The sequence below is a fragment of the Gracilinanus agilis genome, chromosome 3 (genome assembly GCF_016433145.1).
Source record: "Gracilinanus agilis isolate LMUSP501 chromosome 3, AgileGrace, whole genome shotgun sequence".
Classification (NCBI taxonomy): domain Eukaryota; kingdom Metazoa; phylum Chordata; class Mammalia; order Didelphimorphia; family Didelphidae; genus Gracilinanus; species Gracilinanus agilis.
This window is the reverse complement of record NC_058132.1, coordinates 245,426,901-245,445,814: the sequence shown is the minus strand read 5'-3', so window position 1 is coordinate 245,445,814 and position 18,914 is coordinate 245,426,901. Positions and strand designations below refer to the sequence as shown.

Below are 18,914 nucleotides of genomic sequence, written 5' to 3'. Positions count from 1 at the left end.
GAAAGAGTGGAGAGAGAGAGAGAGAGAGAGAGAGAGAGAGAGAGAGAGAGAGAGAGAGAGAGAGAGAGAGAGAGAGAGAGAGAGAACATGGCGCTTGTGAGCTGTATGTGCAAAATCCGCAAGGAATTGCAGTAAATTCCTTTTTGTTTGAAGAAAATTTACAACTTGGTAATAGACCTTTTTATGACCTATTTGCGGTCGTCATTGGCTGCGGCTGGTCATGTGCAGGCTCCGCTCGCCTTCATGGCCTTTTTCCTGATTTCCCTGGCGAATTTCCCCCTGCATTCTGCCTTTCGAGAGCCTCACCCCCTCTTTTTCTAACCTTTGTCTCCGCAGAGGTGTATTCCAGTCTCTGGGATGCGTATGTGCCGAATTCGAGGCGACCAGCGCCATTAAATCCCTCCCGCTCCCTGCGGCTGGCTGCCTTTCGCTGACTCCAAGCTCTAAGAAGACTCACTGCGGAGCATCTCGCCACCCGGTGACTAGCAGCTATTCAGCCAGCCGGGCGCTCAGAGCCAGCCTGCCCGCGCAGCCCAGTGCTTTTAGTCCACCCCAGCCCCTACCTGTTTGCTTCCCACTTATTTTTACTTCCTTCCTTCCTTCTTCTTATTAAAAAAAAAAGGGGAAAAAAAAGATAATTGGTTTCTGTTGCTGTTTTTGTGTTCATCCCAACGCCTAATGGATTACAAGAGCCGCCAGGGTGTTTCTCCACCTCCTCCTCTCCAACTAACGGGTAAGAGTTGCCTTTATTCTTTCTTTATTTTTATTTCATCCCCTCCCCCATTCCCTGACCGCCACCCCCACCCCTCCTTAACCCTGGCGCCCCACTGCGGCGCTTCCCGACCAGAGAACTGCCATTGAATGATTTGGAAAAGTCATAAAAGTGGCTCGTTAGGTTGGATCTGCCTGCCTGCAGGTCTGTCCTTCGCTTCCAGACATAGCGTTTCCGAAAGCGGATTGACAGCTCCCCGCCCCCTCTCTCCCTCCGCCAAAAAGACCCTGGTCCCCACCACCTGTCCCTGAGGCCACTCTCTTTCCCTGGGTGGAATAGGCAGGGCAGGGCAGGGTGCGGAGTCTGGCCTGTAGAGCAGCGGTCAGGGTGGACGTGGGTGCTGCGCATGCTGAGAGTGGAGGTGCAGCAGAATGGATACCCTCCACCCCCCGCTGGCGCGCCTTGGAAGAAGGGGCGCGGAGATTTTCTTGTAAGTGTAAAGCCTGGTTTTGATATAATAAAGGCTATTCGACGTATTGAATAATTGTAAGATGTTTTGTGCTTTGTCCGTGATTCTGAGAAGTCAGTCCCGCAGGGTTAACAGGTGTTTTTTGCTTAGTTTCAGGGTTAGGTTGATGTGAGTGTGTTAGTGTCATTAATAATTTGCTAAGTCGGATATCACTATAACATTTGGAAGCGAAGTTTTAGTGAAAGACGTTGACTTCAATAATTTTGCCTTTAAACAGAAGCTTTCACATGGGCCGAAAATAATATCCTCTACTCCTTATCTTCTGATAATCCTCAAAGCTTCCTACTTGATATTTTATAATGCAATTTTACACCTTTTCTATAAACTCAACTTACAAATGTTCATTTTCTTCTAATAACGAAAATATGGTTTAGGACTCTCGTAAAGGCCAAGAGATATTTCAAAAAATACTAAGCATCCTTATGATAAGCAACTGTCATGTTTCAGTGTGTAGCTGGGTAGAATATTTGCTTTGTATACACATTGTCAGTCTTGTCTAAGAGCGAGCATTATTTGAAAGATTTAAAAAACTCAACCTGGTTTAGAATTAGAGAGTATTAAAAAAAATGATATTGCCTTCCCTACTCACATGCTTCCCCACCTCCCCATTACTTTACAAACCTCTACTGCCAACAATACTAACAGGGTTTAGAAGACTTTTAAGGATTCAATTCTCATACACTTATATGGTCTCCTTGTAATGCAATGAATACAACAAATTCGAAATTATGGAAAATAAACCCTGCATTGCGCAGAAGATCTTACATCGATGTGTTGCCGAGAAGTCAACATTTTCAACTAGCCTATATACTATTATTTTCCTAAATACCGGTATTCACATCATCCCCGTTAGCCTCTGGAAGAATGAACATCTTTTTATAAATGTATTTATTAGTAATTAACACCGGAATCACTTTGGTTTCAAAATGGAGGTTTACAAATTATGGGCGAGGTAGATGAGGAGAAATGACTAGCATTGTTCAGTAACCTCAAGGAATAATTTATGTCCTGGCCTTTTTAATAAGCAGTTCTTATTCTGAGAAAAAAACCCTCAGACATTAATATTCTTCTTTGATTTTAGTAATATAATCCTTTGGTTATAAAGAAATCACTGAATTGTGCCCTTACACACACACACACACACACACACACACACACACACACACACCCATCTCCACTCTTCCACCTTTGATAAGTTCTATAACAAGACCAGAGAGACAGGTTGAAACTGTAGAGGCATATTTCCTAGATATGTCTAAGTCCACTAAAATACTTAGTTTCCGTTATTCACTATTACTGAAGTCTATGGATGTGAATCCATAGAGGAATCGGTGATGGAGGCATATGGCTCACACAGCTGAGAATGATGTCATGGATTTAGTCAGGGTGGACCTAGAGATAATTCCAAGTTGTTACAATATATTTTCAAATGCTTAGTAGATTTAAGTGACCAATTTCATTCAGAGAAATGAATAATTCCTAAAACGTATTTGGACGGAGGCTCTTCAGTCAGTCAGAAACACATTTAATACCTTTGCTGCAGCCAAAAGTACCACTTAGTTCTTGCACTATCACCAATGTAAAATGAAACGAAACCAAAAATGTCTGGAAGCTGAAAACAAATGCCTGCCTTTGTAAAAAAACTGCCTGTGTACTTAGCCAAAATCTCTATCTATATATAGCCCATGTAAATGGAATGAATTTGTGTTTAGCTCTCGGTGGTTTCAAGGGACGGTGGGGGTGTTGCAAGAGTTGTCAGCACAGTGGAAAGGGGGGGAAAGAGAAAATAAACGTGCCTAAGCTACAAGATCCAAAATTCAGCTTATTTCTTTGCCAAGATTCCTTCCAAATAAGCATATTTTGCATGAGTGCTGCTTTCTGAGTCCTGGAAGCAGGGAAAATTCGAACAAAGACAGTATTTCACTCCTTGGTTGGCAGGCAGCTGTTAAAGGTATTTACAGCTCTGCTGCAGTGCGGCAGAGAAGGCAGAGTTTGAAGGGGGTGGGGGGAGGACAGGAAGTTAAAGGAAACGCAAAACGTCATAATGGTCCGAATTCCAATTGTGTCCAACTCAAAATACGCAATTCTCTTTCGAGTGGAAAGCCCTTCTCAACATTATATTTGGTAATTGTTGGAGGAACCCGGAAGAGAAGTAGTCACCTCAGTAGGGTTGTTTGGTCTTTTTTTTTTTTTTTTTTTTTTTTTTAAATGGCTCTGAGAAAGCTGTGACTAGACTTTAGATCACTTATATAAATGAGAGCCTAGAGTTACACTGCAGCTCTTCTTGCACGGAAATGGAAATCGGGAAACACCAGGTTTATAACTTTTACTTTAGATTTTTTTTTGAAAGAAAAAAATATATATATATATATTCTGGGACTGATTTAAATTTCATTCGTAGTGAATGACCTCAAGCCTATATGATTTTTTTTTTCACATGGGTGCAATGCAGTGTAGGCGCGGAACTTTGCACCAAACCCAGATCCTAGACAAGGGCACAGAACTGTAAGCGCATGCGCAGCGAAATGACTACCAGTCAAGCACATATGGGGGAAGGGGGAAGGGGGAGGGGAAAAAGCAGAGAAGAGACCAAGGAGGAAGATTAAACTTGATCTTTTTCCTCCTATTTATTGGAGAGCATTGCAATTCATCTTTCCTTAACTTCAAGGCTTTCATTCATAGGAAAAACCGCTTTCTTACTGGCTTTCTCATGACTTAGTCGTGTTACTTTCGATCACTTTAATATCCTTTCTCCCAGTCTATTCACTGCAAACGTATGCTCTTCCCCCCCTCCCCCCCCATGAACAGGCTTGGTGCCAAAGGAAACTCAATCTTCTTTCCAGGTGTTTAAATATATATATATATTGGACCTTTCAAACATTGATAGTCTTATTCAGAAAGAAATTCATCCGGTTTGGGAAAATAGGTTTGCTCTTGGCCCAAGTTCAAACCACATTGTTAAGGTGAATCCCCCTAACCCGAACCTCCTCCGTGCTTACCACCAATGTATAGCAAGATGCAATGCTTTGGAGGCGACAGTATAGCTTAGTTGAGGATCAACGAAATGAATAAACAAATAAACAGCTGGCATCTTCTGTTGGGCTTTGCTCTCAGCCCAATGCTGCTGGAGCCAGTGGGGTTGCTGTGGTCAAGGCAGAAATGGGGAACTGGGAAGAATAGGCGAAAAGAAATGAAGGAACTTAATTTATCGACTCCCAGCCTAAGCAGGAGCTTTCCCCAACAAGACAATAATATCTTCGGTGCAACCTTATTGCATTTTGCCAGCTAGAGAAAGTCACAGATCTTTCTTTGGTGGTTTCTGGTTCTGGTTCCTTTTTTTTTTTTTTTTTTTTTTGCTGTCTGGCCTCTTGTCCAGGAGAAGGCGCTGTAGGACAAGCCTCATGCGGGTTCCAGCTCTGCACGAAGTGCCCAGAGTAGGAGACGGGGGCGGCGCGGTCGAGTGGGTGGTGGGAGGGGCAAGTGACTTCACCCCCTGCGCGCTCCCTGGAGCCAGACAGAAGCTGCTGCAAGTGCACAGAGGCCTGGGACTCTGCCAGGCTGTTTAGAGTCGGCTGGGCCACAGGCTTAATCTCTATTTGACCTAGGCTGAGGGCTCAAGGGTTTGCATGGATATACCCATCTTCATCTCACGTCTTCCTCCCTTTCTCAGTGGAGGTAAAGAAATTTTGCAGGAAAGCAATGAAAAATTAGGTGCTCCGAGGAGCAAATTCTAGGGCTCTGTCTTTGCCTCGCCGTCGCTCTCCTACAGGGGGCGCTCTTTCCTGCTGCAAGCTCCAGTGCCCCCAAACCACCCAATCAGCTCCATTCGCTCTTCACATCAAATTAATGAAACTGAAATGGTGAATGGGATAATTTACTAACTAAAAGGCAACAAAATCCAAACAGAAGTGCATCTGTGTTCTTTCCTCCACCATTTGTCGCTCGTTTCCTAGCCTTGTGACCTCTTCATCACACACACAGAGAACACAATTAAAACCAAACCCAACATCGTTTCTGAGGTCCCATAGGAATCCTGCTTATTTAAAAAAATGGTACCCAATACTGCATTAAGATTCCCTTGTGTGTCAGATCCCTAGAAGAGTTCCCTTATTTATTGTAGATAGGTAACCTACAATACAATTACCTTCTAATGACACCCAGAGCAGTTAATGGAAGTCTACCCTTTACCATCATACATTCTTGCCTCTTCCCAACTTCTATTCTATCTTTACTTTAAGTTTTTTATCAGTGTATACTAATGACATCCAAGCCTAATGAGTTTGTTACCTTGACCCAGTCTACTCAAACTGAAGGATGTGCCACAGCATCACAGCTGGAATGGATCTCAGAAATCATCAAGGTCCATCTCTCTGGGACCTGCTTTTCCCTTTTGTCAAATAATGTGGTTACATTAAAAAATCTCTAAGGTGCCTTTTAGCTCTGACTTTATATAAGCTCTTAGAATGATACTTGAGAAATTATAAAAGCCAGCTGAATTGATTTGAACTTTAATTCTGTAACAAAATTCCCAGGGAAGATTAGAATTCAGAAGAGTTGGGTCAAGGCAGCAAACCTCTTACCCCTGAATACCATGAGGATGTATCCCTAGTATGATTAAAGTCTAAAAAAGGTATGTCTGGCTACATTCCTTTCACTTACTCTATACTACTGTCATTCTCCCTTTCCTTCCTCTCTACCTCCACTCTTTAGCCTAGTGTAGCCTCTGTCAACAAGTTCTAGAGCTAGAAGGGACCTCAAGGGATCAAATACTTCAACCCCTGACAAGTTACCAGTGAGAAAACTTCATCTTATGAAAGTGAAGGCACTTGCCCCAAACCACACATTTACTTAATTATTAGACCTTCATAACGGAACTCATCTGTTAAGTACCAGTCCAGAGATTTTTCCTTTACCCTCCATTATCTTTTTGCCTAGACTTCCTCTCCACTATAGTGAAGTGCTTTGATAGTGGGGATGTATCTCACCAATGTAGGTACTCCTTCTAGTGCTGTCGAATCAAAACTCATCCCATTCCGGGGTTTCTTTTTTTTTTTTTTTTTTTTTTTTTTTTACCCTTGTCTATAACTTCCTGAAATCTGTGTAAGAGAATCAGCCAACTTGCTAGGGGGCTTCCTCTACTTCTCTTAACAATGCATGGTGACCAGCGGAGAACATGGATTGACTGTCTAGAAGGGCAGCTAGATGGCACAGTAGATAGAGTGCTAGGCCTGGAGTCAGGAAGACCTGAAGCCCAATCCAGCTTTGGATACTTCCTCACTGTATGAGCCTGGCCAACTCACTTAATTATTGTCTGCCTCAGGTTCCTTAACTGTAAAATTGGGATAATAATATCACCTATCTCACATTTCATAGGGTTGTTATGAGGATCAAATGGAGGCTTAGTACATTACCTGGAATATAGTAGGTACTAAATAAATGCTTCTTTCTTTCTCTTCCTCCTTCACAGGTTAGCCCTCACTCTCTTGTTATCACCAATTTATCCCACAATCCACCCCCTCTCTGACATCATTGATAACATGTTTTTAAAAGAATTAATATTGCTTAGGGATATTTACTAAATTTTCCTGAGAAGATTATAGAATGTCAGAGTCTAAAGGGACTCTAGAGCTCATTTAATCTTAATCTCTCATTTTATAGAGGAGAAAACCTTGTTTTCTAAAGCATAAATTTCCTCAATCTTTATAGTTAACATTTTTTTTGGTAATAGTAGCAAATACTAGAAACAAAGTGGATGCTCATTGATTGGGGATTAACTGAACAAATTGTGATATTTCAATGTAGTGGAATATTAATGTGCTGTAAGAAACTATGAATATGAAGAATTTAGAGAAATTTGGGAAGACTTGTTAGAACTGATGCAGAACAACCGAACATAGCCAGGAGAACAATTGGCATACTGACCATAATAATAGAAAGAAAAACAATTTGGAAAGAATTCAGCTCTCTGGTTAATGCAGTGACTAATCATGATTTCAGAAGACTGGTAGCAGGGGGCAACTGTGTAGCTCAGTGGATTGAGAGCCAGGCCTAGAGATGAGAGGTCCTAGGTTCAAATCTGGCCTCAGACACTTCCCAGCTGTGTGACCCTGGGCAAGTCACTTGACCCCCATTGCCTACCCTTACCACTCTTCCGCCAAGGAACCAATACACAGTATTGACTCCAAGACGGAAGGTAAGGGTTTAAAAAAAAAAAAAAAGACTGGTAGCAGCTTCTACTTCTTGACAGAGAAGTGGAAAGCTAGAGGAACAGGATGAAGTATATATTTTCAGATATGAATAATATGTCAATTTGTTTTGCTTGACTATTTTTATTAGATAAAAGAGAGTCCTAAAGGGAGGTGAGACAATGGGAAGTGAGGGATATTTTTTAAAGAAAATATCAAAAGAACATTAAAAAAATAAAGGTAAATTTTCTCTGCCTTTATGTCTCCTTTTACCCCATTCCCAGGATAGGATTTTCAGAAGGGATCACAACTCACTATAAATATCCATTTTAATTCTCTCCTGCTCCTACTTTTCCCCTTGCATTTCCTTCCTGCTCAGCAAACAGGTTCCTATGGGGTCTAATTAAGAGAGATTCCACTCTCCCTTTCTTCTTTTTAGCTTTATGCTCGCTCAGCCTATTGTCCATATCCTAGGCACTCATTGTGAGTGCTTATGAGACCCTAAGTAGTTGAACAGCTAGGTGGTGGTGTGGGTAGGATGTCAGGCCTGAAGTTAAGAAGATTCATCTTCCTGAGTTCAAATCTGGCCACAGACAGAAGCTAAATGGCCCTGGGCTAGTCACTTAACCCTGTTTGCCTCAGTTTCCTCATCTATAAAATGAGTGGGAGAAGGAAATAGTAAACCATTCCAATATCTTTCCCAAGAAAATTCCAAAATGTGGTCATGAATAGTCAAACATGATTGAGAAGATGAAATCTTCTACAGATTGTATAAATCTGACATCAGTGGAATGTAAATGATACAAGCTCTTTCACCAGTCTGAAAGTCTTGAAAGTTTCTGGTGCAAAATTGAAGCAAATCATACACCAAAAGAAAGATAAGAATATATAACTAGCTGGAACCTTTGAGATCATTTAGTCCAAGAACCAGATGACACTTTGCACTGTGATTTGGGTTAATGCTCCAAGTACTCACATTAAGAATCCTAGTCTTACAACTAATTTGTTTTCAACTACTTTTTATGTATTTATATTTTTTTGGTATATTCTTATATATGTATTTGTTGCCTCCTCTTTAAATTATAGTTTCCTTGCAAGTAAGAACTGTTTCTATAATTTTTTGTGTGTATATTTGAGTCTCCAGAAATTAGCACAGTGTCTAGAATATATTTAAGCCCTAAATAAATATTTGATGTTGGCTTAATTGAAAAAGAACATTCTTGTTCTGGCTTCCCATTTGTGATAGTTCTATGTTTTGTGGGGGAGAGGAGGTGAAGTCAATTAAGGCACTACACTCTGGAAGGCATAAGATTCTACATTTCACTGTTTCAAAGCATTTGACCACAAGTCCTCCTTGTCATTGGGTCTCCTCTTCATTTCCTTCCAAATAACCTGGCTTACTATAGCCTCTCTGACGCCATACTAAAAACTTCATGAATGTTCTTCCTTCAACCTCCTCAAATCTTAGAAGCACAGTTCCCAGTTTGGGAATGAAGAATGAGGAGCAGAAAGGATGAGGAAAAATGGTTTTGGAGAGAAAAGTAACATTTGAAATGATTCTATCTTTCCTCTCTTGAATCTTCTTTTAGTTCAAAAGCAAGTGCCAGTCCCTAGAGGGAAGAATCATATTGAATTCCAAACTCCAGGCACTGTGACTTCCCTTTCTACTCTCTGCACCACCCCTCCTCCTGCTCTGCCTGTTCCTCATCTCCTCTCCCCATAGTGGTAAACTTATCCAATGGAGTCACTTTTTTTTTTCTTTTTTTCCTCTGGCCTTTTCTTCTGTTTCTTCCTGGGATTGTTTCCCCTTAAAAATTTCCAGGTGCTTTTTGCTGAGCACCTAGTTCCTTTTGCTGCCACATCTCGCAATCAAAATCAATATATCCCTTTTCCAACACCCTCCTCTATTTCTTCCATTTCTGTATCTTAAACTAATCTTTAGTGGTGTAAGAGTATTCTAAGCTCCACTTAACCCATTCTGCTCTTACAGTGGTAAACTGAGAAGACTCTCCTCAACTGTACTTCCATTCCAAATGCAAAAGCATTTGCCAGTCTTTTCTATTTGATATTCTCTTCCTGGTTCCATCCTCCTAAAATACCTTATCCTACAGCACATGCACACCTCCTTTTGGTGTCTTTCTTCCTAAAAGACCCAAAGTTTTAGCGCTTTAGTTAGCTGAACCTAAAGTCTATATCATTAGTAGAACTAGATTTCCCCTTTCATGGAAATACAAATTCCCCAGGAACACTCTCAACATTTGCCAGAAATCTAGAGTAGCATTTCTTTCAGCCCTGAGATTTACTGCTACTAATTCTTCTTCTTCATTTTGATCAGGCAATTTTCCCATCACCATACAATCCATCCCCAAGTAAAATCCATGACTTGCCATTTTTTTTTTCCCTAATGTAGAACATGTCCTCCCATAAAAGTGTTCCACCATGAAACCCCTGTGATCACGTACTTCTTTTTTCAGAGTTCCCTTAAGAGGACCTCAGCATCCCTTCTGATGGTTCCATATTATACATATCTGCAAAGTCCTAGATTTCTTAATTTGTAGGGTCAAATGGGCTAGGGAGCAAATGAGATGCTGACTAGATTAAATTGTATTTAGAATAATGCTGGTTCCTTGACCATAACACACATTACCTAGGATTTAACTCCTCCCTCCTATTTTTATGTAATCATTTAAATCTTCCTAGTTGAAAGAGGGAGTGGTATATTAGTGAATCATCTTCAGGGTACTGTGTTTAGGAAAAGCACAAGCCCTGGGATTTAGAACTTGAGATCACATGGTCCAATTCTCTTACTTTTATAGATGAAAAAATGGAAACCTAGGGACTTATTTGTTAAAAAATCACACAACTGGTAGATAGTGGAAGTGTGATTTAAATTGGTTCCTCTGAATACAAATCTCTCACTGTTTTCACTACACAGCACTATGGATAGGAAGCATGAATTTCTATACCAGGCCAACCTACTGAAGAATTCAGCTCATTGTTCTTGATTTGTTTGGTCCAAACAAAACCAGAAAGGATAGTTCTTTTGTCTTATGAAGATACTCTGATCCAAGTCTCACTTCAAAAGGAAAAGGGCTTTTTCTTCTAGATTTTCATTCATTTTCTTCTCCTCAATCTGCTATCTTCTAGCCTGCAGGGTCTGGTCAGAGGGGAGACACTTTGCTCAGCTTTCAGTATACATGACATTTTCTGGCTCAGTTCTGCAACATTTCACAGAATGGACTGAAAGTTTCCCCCTTCCTTTTTATATGTACTTTCTCCTATAATAGCATTGTATGATAGGTTTGCCCTTGTTTTCTCTCTTCTCACTAGGCACTTTTCCCTGGACCTTTACAAGAAAAATGGAAAATGTTTCTTCTCCCCAATTAATTCCCCTATGTATGAGTGGTGGACAGAGTGCAATTTTTGTCACTCTATCCCCCCCTCTGCTAGCAATCACAATGAAGGCCTTAATAAAGTTTCAAACCATCAAAGTTCCAAACCTCTTTAATTCTGTATTCTTTTTTTAAAAAGCCTTTATAATTACAGTTAAGAGCTACACCATTGGGAAATGGCCATCTTTCTTTGGTTAGCTGGAATTTTTACGTTTAATCTTTCTTCCAAACTCTGACCCCTGCTACACTTTGAATTTGGCATATCAACTTAAAAATGACAGATTCTAAAATTACAGAATCTAGTGCTAGGAGATACAGGAATCTAGTTTAGGGAATGATCACATTGCTGGACATATTGGCTATGGTTTGTAAAGAGGAGTGGACATAGAAGGAGAGTATTAAAACATAAGAAAATAAGAACAAGAAAAGGAAGAGGATAATGTTAGTTATTTTCCAGCCAGCCAGTCCTTTGATTTCTATTTAAAGGAAGTCAAGTCAGGAAAGGGATTCGAATTGCATCTGAAATGGGAGGAGAATTTTAGATGCAAAGATATCTTTTATCTTTTCTAGAGCAGCTTTCATAAGTTTGATGCGAACTGCTGATGGAAGTAGTTGCTTTGCTTTAAAATTATATATACCCGTGTACACAAAACATGCATCATTTATATAGAGATTGAGTTTAAAATGTAGACTTAAACTCATTTATATTTAGGTGGGCTAAATCAGATCCTAGGTCTCTACAGAGTTCATAGAAACACACACATACTTCTGTTTAGAGGTGAGGGGGGGAGGGAGGAAATTCTCTCTTTTCATTCCAGCTCCTTTTGGTGGTCTAGGGGTTTCTTTTTTCCATAGCAGAGAATTCAAATTCTCCTTTGGATGCGCAATCAGGCCAAACCCACATCTTGGATCTCCAAAGAGATTGAGATCTCCTTCCTGAGTCATTCAGTTGTCTCCAGAGCAGGGATGTGTCCCCTAGGGCAAGAATCCCTTCCCCTTTAAGTTCCTTGTGCCCAGTTTTTGCTCTCAGTCGGTTCTTAACCCAGTATCTCAGTGGCAAGTGAACTGGGCCATTCGACTTCCTGTGCTTAGAATCCTTGAAATTCTCATTTGCCTCCTCACACCCTGTTGCCTTCACACCCAGACTGTTTTATTGTTTTATAGCCACCCTTAGAGGTTCAGTTCTCAGAGATTTCTTTGGGGCTATTTACCAACCCAGAGCCTTTCTGGTTTATGCATTTTGGTCATTTGCTCAGTCTCCCTTTGCAGCTCTAAGCAAATTATTGAAATCCCCATGCTTCTGACAACCTTCCCCTCTTGCTAAATTCATTCTGAACTATTGTTCAGCAAATATGTTCGTTCAAACCAGTTCTCTTCCCACCTTCTCTATTCCTAATCCCCCTCTCTGTGGATGCTCAAACCAAACGCTAGATAACTTCCAGGGAAGAAGCTAAGGAAGCATGCAGTGTGTCTTATCTTTCCTCTTTATTTCTTTTAACATCTACAGAGCTAGAGCAGATTTAAATAAAGGAGTTGATGGTACTCACAGCGAATGCAGCGAAAGAACCGTAAGAAATGCCCACAGTCCTTTTCCCAAATAGCAAATTTGGAGCACTATCTCTCAACTTAAACAGCCTTCTCTGAAAAAGGTGCTGTTTGAAAAGACCCGGGTATTGATATGAATATGGCCTCCCATGCATCCTGAATATTTGGAACTATTTAAATTTGATAGAACAGTTGCAGTGAACCTTTATTTAGTGAATAAAAGTTTAAAGCAGAAGGTTATTTATGGTTCCGCAGAGATAGGTCCTGAGTGGCTATTTAGAAGCACGTGATTCCAATAAACTTTGTTTTATGGCTTGAGAGTTGACAAGCCAAAATATAATTCCCACCATAAATTAGTTTAAGAGCATACAAGTGCAGATGCTTTGGTTCCTGGAAGCAGTAATAGGGAAAGTGTTAGCAAGGAACATTCGGCTTGATCCTGAACGAGATATTTCTGCTCTCAGGTTCCCCTATCCTCTGGGAAAGAACAGTAAGTCCGTGATTACCTATGATACAACTAAAGACTTGGTCGAATTTCTCTGATGTCTGTTAATCCTAGGGGTGGAGGGGAGGAGTTGGGAAGAAACACAAATCAAGTTGGTTCAAAATCAGCCCAACTTGGAATGAGCAAATAGAGGCAGAATCAGCCTTTTCTCCCTTTCTCAACACACTGATACAAAGGTAGCTTGTCAATAACCCTTCGCTAGGTTTAACTAAGAGGAAGGAGGGAGTTTACTGTCTCTTTTCTTAATATAACGGGATATCTAATTGAGACAGGGAAGCGGCTGTAATAGCTGTGCTCTGAGAGGGAAAAGAGAAAGGGGGAAAGTAAGTTGGGGAGGGGAGAAACTCGAGATTTCTCGGTGCTTAGGAGATGTAATCTGTCGTGAGGAGTAAAACTTAAAAATGGGCTGGCATTTTCTGTGGAGAAAATTGCTCTGGGTCTTACTTACTGTGATAAGAATTCTCAAGCAAGCAATGCTGTCAGCTGATACAGATGTGTGTCTGCCTAGGCGCTATTGTCTAAGTATAAATATATCATTTTAAAGCTTTGCAATTTACCTTTATGCCCACTGATTGCATCTCCAACACCCTCCTCCCCCCTTGATTTGGATTCTCATTTTCTTTTGAATTGATCTCGGGCGTTGAATTTAAGTAGAATTGGGCACACACAGATCCTGCCAGAAAATGGAGAGGCGAAGGTCTCTAAGGCACTGAAAGGAATTGTAAATTTTCATCAAATGTAAATTTTAAAGTAATCTGAATGCATTCATAGGAAAGCACCACAGCTTCCAGGCTCAGAGCCGGGTGGAAATCTCCCAGGCGGGGATAGATTGTGGGATCTACTTTCCCAGGAATGGACAAAGTAGATCCAACTGAAACACAGAAGGGAACACACAAAGGCCTTATCGCTTCCCACTCCTCCAGTGGGGAAACCTTGTTCCAAGGAGTTTGAGCCAGTGCAGGAAAACCAGACAGGGGGGGTCCAGTAGCCCAAGAGTATTCAGAATTTGGTGCACAGCATGTACCCGAATTGAGACTGGCGGTTCTGGCTTGAAGGGAAACTTTCAGGTGCTCTGTAGTTCCCGCAGCCTCAGTTTGGGAGACATTCTTTTATCTGGGTGGGTCACCTGACAGGCCTTTGCTATTTTTTTCTACAGCCTTGGGGGGAAAAAAAAAGAACCTTGTTTTTTATGGAATTTAACAGTGACCCACGTTTTTATTGCAACAGGTTCAACACAATGGAAAGACGTCTCCTGTAAGTACCCCTTTTGTTTCTACCTCCTTCCCAAAGTTTGAATGTGAACTGCTAAATGCTTTTGGAAGAGTAAAAGAGCCGGGAGGGGGAATGAAGCTTGCTTCTGGTACAGTGGAGTTACTTGGGTCCCTGGAGTGGTGGAGCATGAACCAGTTTGAACCTGCTATTACTGGACTCTTTAGCCATCACCTGTGATATGGAAACTTGCAGCTGAGTTTTCTTCGAAGCACTTACCGTCCAGCACAGGTGCTAGGTGGCATCTTAAACTTCTTTTAAGTACTTGAAACTAATTACCAGTGTTACCCTGTTAACATGCTGGAACGATGCAGCGCCTCCCTGTGCGAACACTGTAATCACCGAATTAAATCATAGACTTCCAGAATCCGACCACTCCTCCTTCAATCCCACGCCCAACTGCCTTTCTTTTTCCCTAAAAGAATTCCCCTGTATCTCTCGTGGGGCTTTCCTGGTTTAGAAACACATCTGCAGAATGAAAGACAGAATCATAGACTTTGCGTGGAGATACCTTACAGATACTTTGAGATCCAAGGGGGCGGGGTGGCTGTTACTGGCAGGTATGGTGGTAGACTGGGACCATCCAGTTTCCAAAGAGCATCTGAAAATTCTCCCAATGCTTTGAGAAAAATGAATGGCCCAGATAGAACAGTCCAATAGAATGTCAGAAAAGAGTAGGGGCAACCACTGCTGGGGCTTGGGTGCTGCAGTTTTGGTCTTCCCGAGGTTGGCTATTCCACGTGAAAGCATCAGAATTTGAGGCCTCCAATTAAATCTTCTTTAGAAAAATCTTCATTTAGATGACGATAAGGTTTATTTTGTTTGTTTGTTTGCATGTTTGTTTTAAAGAAAAGGAAAGAGAATGCAGCCTTGGTAACCTAGGATTTCACTTTTAAAATGTACTAATTTTTATCTAAGAGCAAAATGAAGTCTGCAGAAGATAAGTACTCCACGCATGCCCATCTTTCTAATTAAACATCTATTCTTGATCGTACGGAGCAGAGAAATCATATATATCTATCTATCTATATATATATAGATAGATACATATATAAATATACGTATATGTATAATATGATTTCCCATGCCACAGAAAGAGGCAGCCTTCCTGATAATCAGGTTTTCAGTCACCACGCTAGGCTTATCCTTGCGCTGCAGATTCTGCTCTGTGATTTTCTCCCTTCTCTTTTGCAAGACGTCCTTGATGAAGTTAAATGGCTCTCTTTGCTCTGAGATCTAACATTCTCTTTCATAGGTAACCTTTTCCTTGCTTTCCTCCATGCTGAAGTGCAGATATGCTCTTGGCAGATGAGGCTTGGGCTCCCCTTATATTTCTGAATCACTTTTTTCCTCTCCCAAACCTACATTTAGCATACCGATTATGAACAAGAGCACAAAAAGCCTGGTAGATCAAAAGCGTTTGTGTGGGCAGTTGAACAGGAGGTGACTATTTAACGCTTTTGTTCATCAATAACTCTCTGGCTTTGACCTGTCTGAGCAAGTCGTGCAGTAAGGTGAAATGCAGGTCACAGCGTCTCACAAATATGAAAATGTACGGGATTTTCCCCATTGCTGAGCCCATTGGATCCATCTCTCTCGATTCTGGGGGATGAGATCAAGAACCCTTGTTGTCCAGTGAAGGAGACAAAATACGGATAATTTGTTTTATTTTGGAGATTGTTCTCTAAAAGAGATCAGAGAAGCTCAGTGAGAGGGTGGGGGGGAAACTCTCTTTAGCAGCGTTAGGTACAAAGATCATCGCCACCAAATCCCTAAAGCTGCAAAGCAAAGAGATTCTAAAGTCAAATATTTAGTTGACAAAAATGATATGGAGGTGGAGGGGTGGGAAGAAATTTCCTCCAAGTAGGAGCTGGAGAAAGAGTACCAGGAGTTGCTTCTCTCTCCTAACCCTTACTCCTTATCTCCACCCTAGGGCCCGGTGTCTATCTATTTCAAAGATTTAAAAAAAAAGAAAGAAAGAAAGAAAGAAAGAAAGAAAGAAAAGAAAAGAAAAGAAAAGAAAGAAATCTCAAGCTTATGATCCTGTAGAGAAAAAAAAAATCCAACCAGGATGGGCCATCTTTCTTGCTCTGAAATCCATTCTCCTGGGTGTCCTTCTTTCTCTGCTTGAAAACCCGAACAGAACTGAGGGGTTGATCCCCGGACAGCAGTGAAGAGTTAAGGCAGGCGCAATTCATGAACTTTTGTACTCTTGTGTGCTGCTGTCGCCAAAGCAAAAATAATGAAACTTTGTGATATGTTTGTAAATGATTTCGAATGACCCCTCACCCTGCCCTTCACCATAAACGCTACCCCACTAAACCTAAGGACATTTGCCTGAGCAAAGCATTCGACCCTAGGTTTACTGCCTGAAGTTGAACAGGATAAAAGCGAAAAGCTCTCTAATGACGCGAAGGTAAACGGAACCAGTTGTGTTTTGTTTTGTTTTTTTCTGGAAACTAACTTTAGCTTTCAAGACAGCGATTTATTTCAGCTAGGGGGAAGGGGCTGCTGGAAGCATTTCTATTCCCTCTTATCTCTCCAGATAGTGTCTGCTTTCTTTCTGAAAATGTTACTTACTTAAGGATGACCAGGAGTAGGTGGAAATCTGTCAACTCCAGGATGGGTTATGATGATGATGATGATGATGATGATGATGATTACTGTTATTTCTTTGTTTTTGTTTTTGTTTTTCCCTGTAGAAGAGCTCCAGTGGAGCCTTCTAAATCCCACTCAGGTTTCCCTTCAGGCAGAGAAGGAAGAATATTTGAATTAGTCGCTGTAAATTGCCCTTACGTCCTAAAGAGGTATTTCAGCAATCTGTAGACTACCTGGATGTCTTCTGAAAGTCCAGAATTATTTCAATGGAGGCGGCAGCCTTTGGCCAGTGCAGAATAGTTTTGATTTAGAAAGTAGGATGAATCAGAAAAATGCAGTGGGACTGGCAGATTACATTGTAGATGAGAACAGAATGTTATTACGTTGTCTATATATACCCTGTAGAACCGAATTTGTGTGGTATTTACATAGTCACAGATTCGATTCTAGGGGAATATATGGTCGATGCAAAAACTTCACATTTCTACAAATGGTTAAAAGTGTAAATGTCTGGGGATCCGAAATGAAGTGCATGCTGCTTTATTGGAGACTTATCCAAGTCATGCTAGCTCTGTCTTATTTACTGACACCTTACGACATGGGGAATATGGATTGATGTTGGTGAATTATAGATCAGCTTTAAAAATCTGTTCACTGTAAAACTGAGTCACATGGTAGGTCTGGACAACCTGAAAACTAGTTTGATAAATTAATACTTCTGAAAGAGGACGCTAAAAAAAAAAAAAAAAAAAAAAAAAAAAAAAAAAAAAAAAGTTAAGAGGTTAGGTGTGAAGAATTTTCGTGGCCACTTTTTTTTTTTTTTTTTTTTTTTTTAAGCTTCTGGATTATCTGGAAAGTAGCACGGGAGGTATGGGCTTGGATTCACTTCTGCTCAAGGCAGAGGGCTGGACTGGGGACAAAATTTGTATGATTAAATTTGGGATGCTTTCCTGGGATGGTGTTACACAATCTTCGATTTAACTGCTTGCAACTTCAATCGTAAAGAAGTGGGGGGGCGAGGGTGGGAGATAACCCGAAGCACAAACAAGAGTCCCCCTGCTTTCTGTGTGAATTTTCTGTATGGGGACCTGCTAAGTGCATTCGGAGTTACTGATTGCCTAATTTTATTCAACCGAACTAGATTCTGGTAACTTTTGGGTGACCCCGGGGAGACAAAGCCAAGACACATCTATTGTATATCATATTCCCCTTCTGTTTGATGGCTTTTCTTTGGGCGTGGAGTCTTTCTCCCAGTTCTCCCTCTGCACGTTTTCCCCAATGTCTTGATGCCACCCCCATCCCCCAGTCTCAATCCCTCTAGCACTCGACTATATATTCTTGCTGGATGTTTTATTTACCAAAAGTAACGCGAAGGGCCAGGGAATGATTTCTGGGGGATTAGTGGAAAGGGCATAGAAGGTTAGAAAAGTCAGTTCAAACAAAAGCTCGGATTACCTGAGGGGCAAAGGAGATGGGGGTGGAAGTGATGAATCGTCCTACCACATTAACATCTGGCTGGGAAGACCAAATGCATAGAGAAGAGTCACTTGATTACACGTATATTATTTAGTTAAATTTGTGAAAATTATGAGATGCTCACAAATCCGGTGATAAACTCCCTCCCTCGCCATTGGCTGGGGCGGTCACATGGCCCCCTAACTTTATTCAGTTGACAGCAAGTAGGAGGGCCCTATGGAAGGAGAAAAAAAGACAACACGAGAAAAATTAGTATTTTCTACCTTCAGAAATTAATGGCCATGAGTTCGTATATGGTGAACTCTAAGTATGTGGACCCCAAATTTCCTCCTTGTGAGGAATATTTGCAGAATAGCTACCTAGCCGAGCAGAGCTCAGACTATTATAGTGGCTCTCAGGGTTCGGATTTCCAGCATCAGGGAGTCTACCCACGGTCAAACTACAGCGAGCAGCCCTTCAGCTGTAGCAATGCCCAAGGCTCTACGGTGCCTCCGCGGGGTCATGGACAGGAGCCATCGGGCCCGGCGAGCCACTACCCGGGCCAAGGGGAGCATTGTCCCCAGCCTCCAATCCCCAGTTCCCGGGCCTGCAGCCAGCCGGCCAGCCTCAAGCAACCTCCCAACGGGACGGCCCTCAAACAGCCCGCTGTGGTGTACCCCTGGATGAAGAAAGTGCATGTAAATTCCGGTAAGGTTCCTTTCCT

At 41.4% G+C, this 18,914-nt stretch overlaps 1 protein-coding gene across 5 annotated transcripts in view; it reads left to right on the top strand.

Annotated features, from left to right (window-relative positions):
• The window catches only part of HOXD4 (homeobox D4), a 40,571-nt gene that overhangs the window by 19,924 nt on the left and 1,733 nt on the right, over positions 1-18,914 (top strand). The window contains exons 1-4 of one of the 5 annotated variants that reach the window (XM_044669769.1): positions 91-168; positions 337-733; positions 14,096-14,122; positions 16,071-18,898. In XM_044669769.1, the coding sequence (XP_044525704.1) occupies positions 18,487-18,898 (412 nt within the window). In that variant the 5' untranslated portion in view covers positions 91-168; positions 337-733; positions 14,096-14,122; positions 16,071-18,486. The other 4 variants (XM_044669770.1, XM_044669767.1, XM_044669768.1 and 1 more) reach the window with 4 other exon arrangements.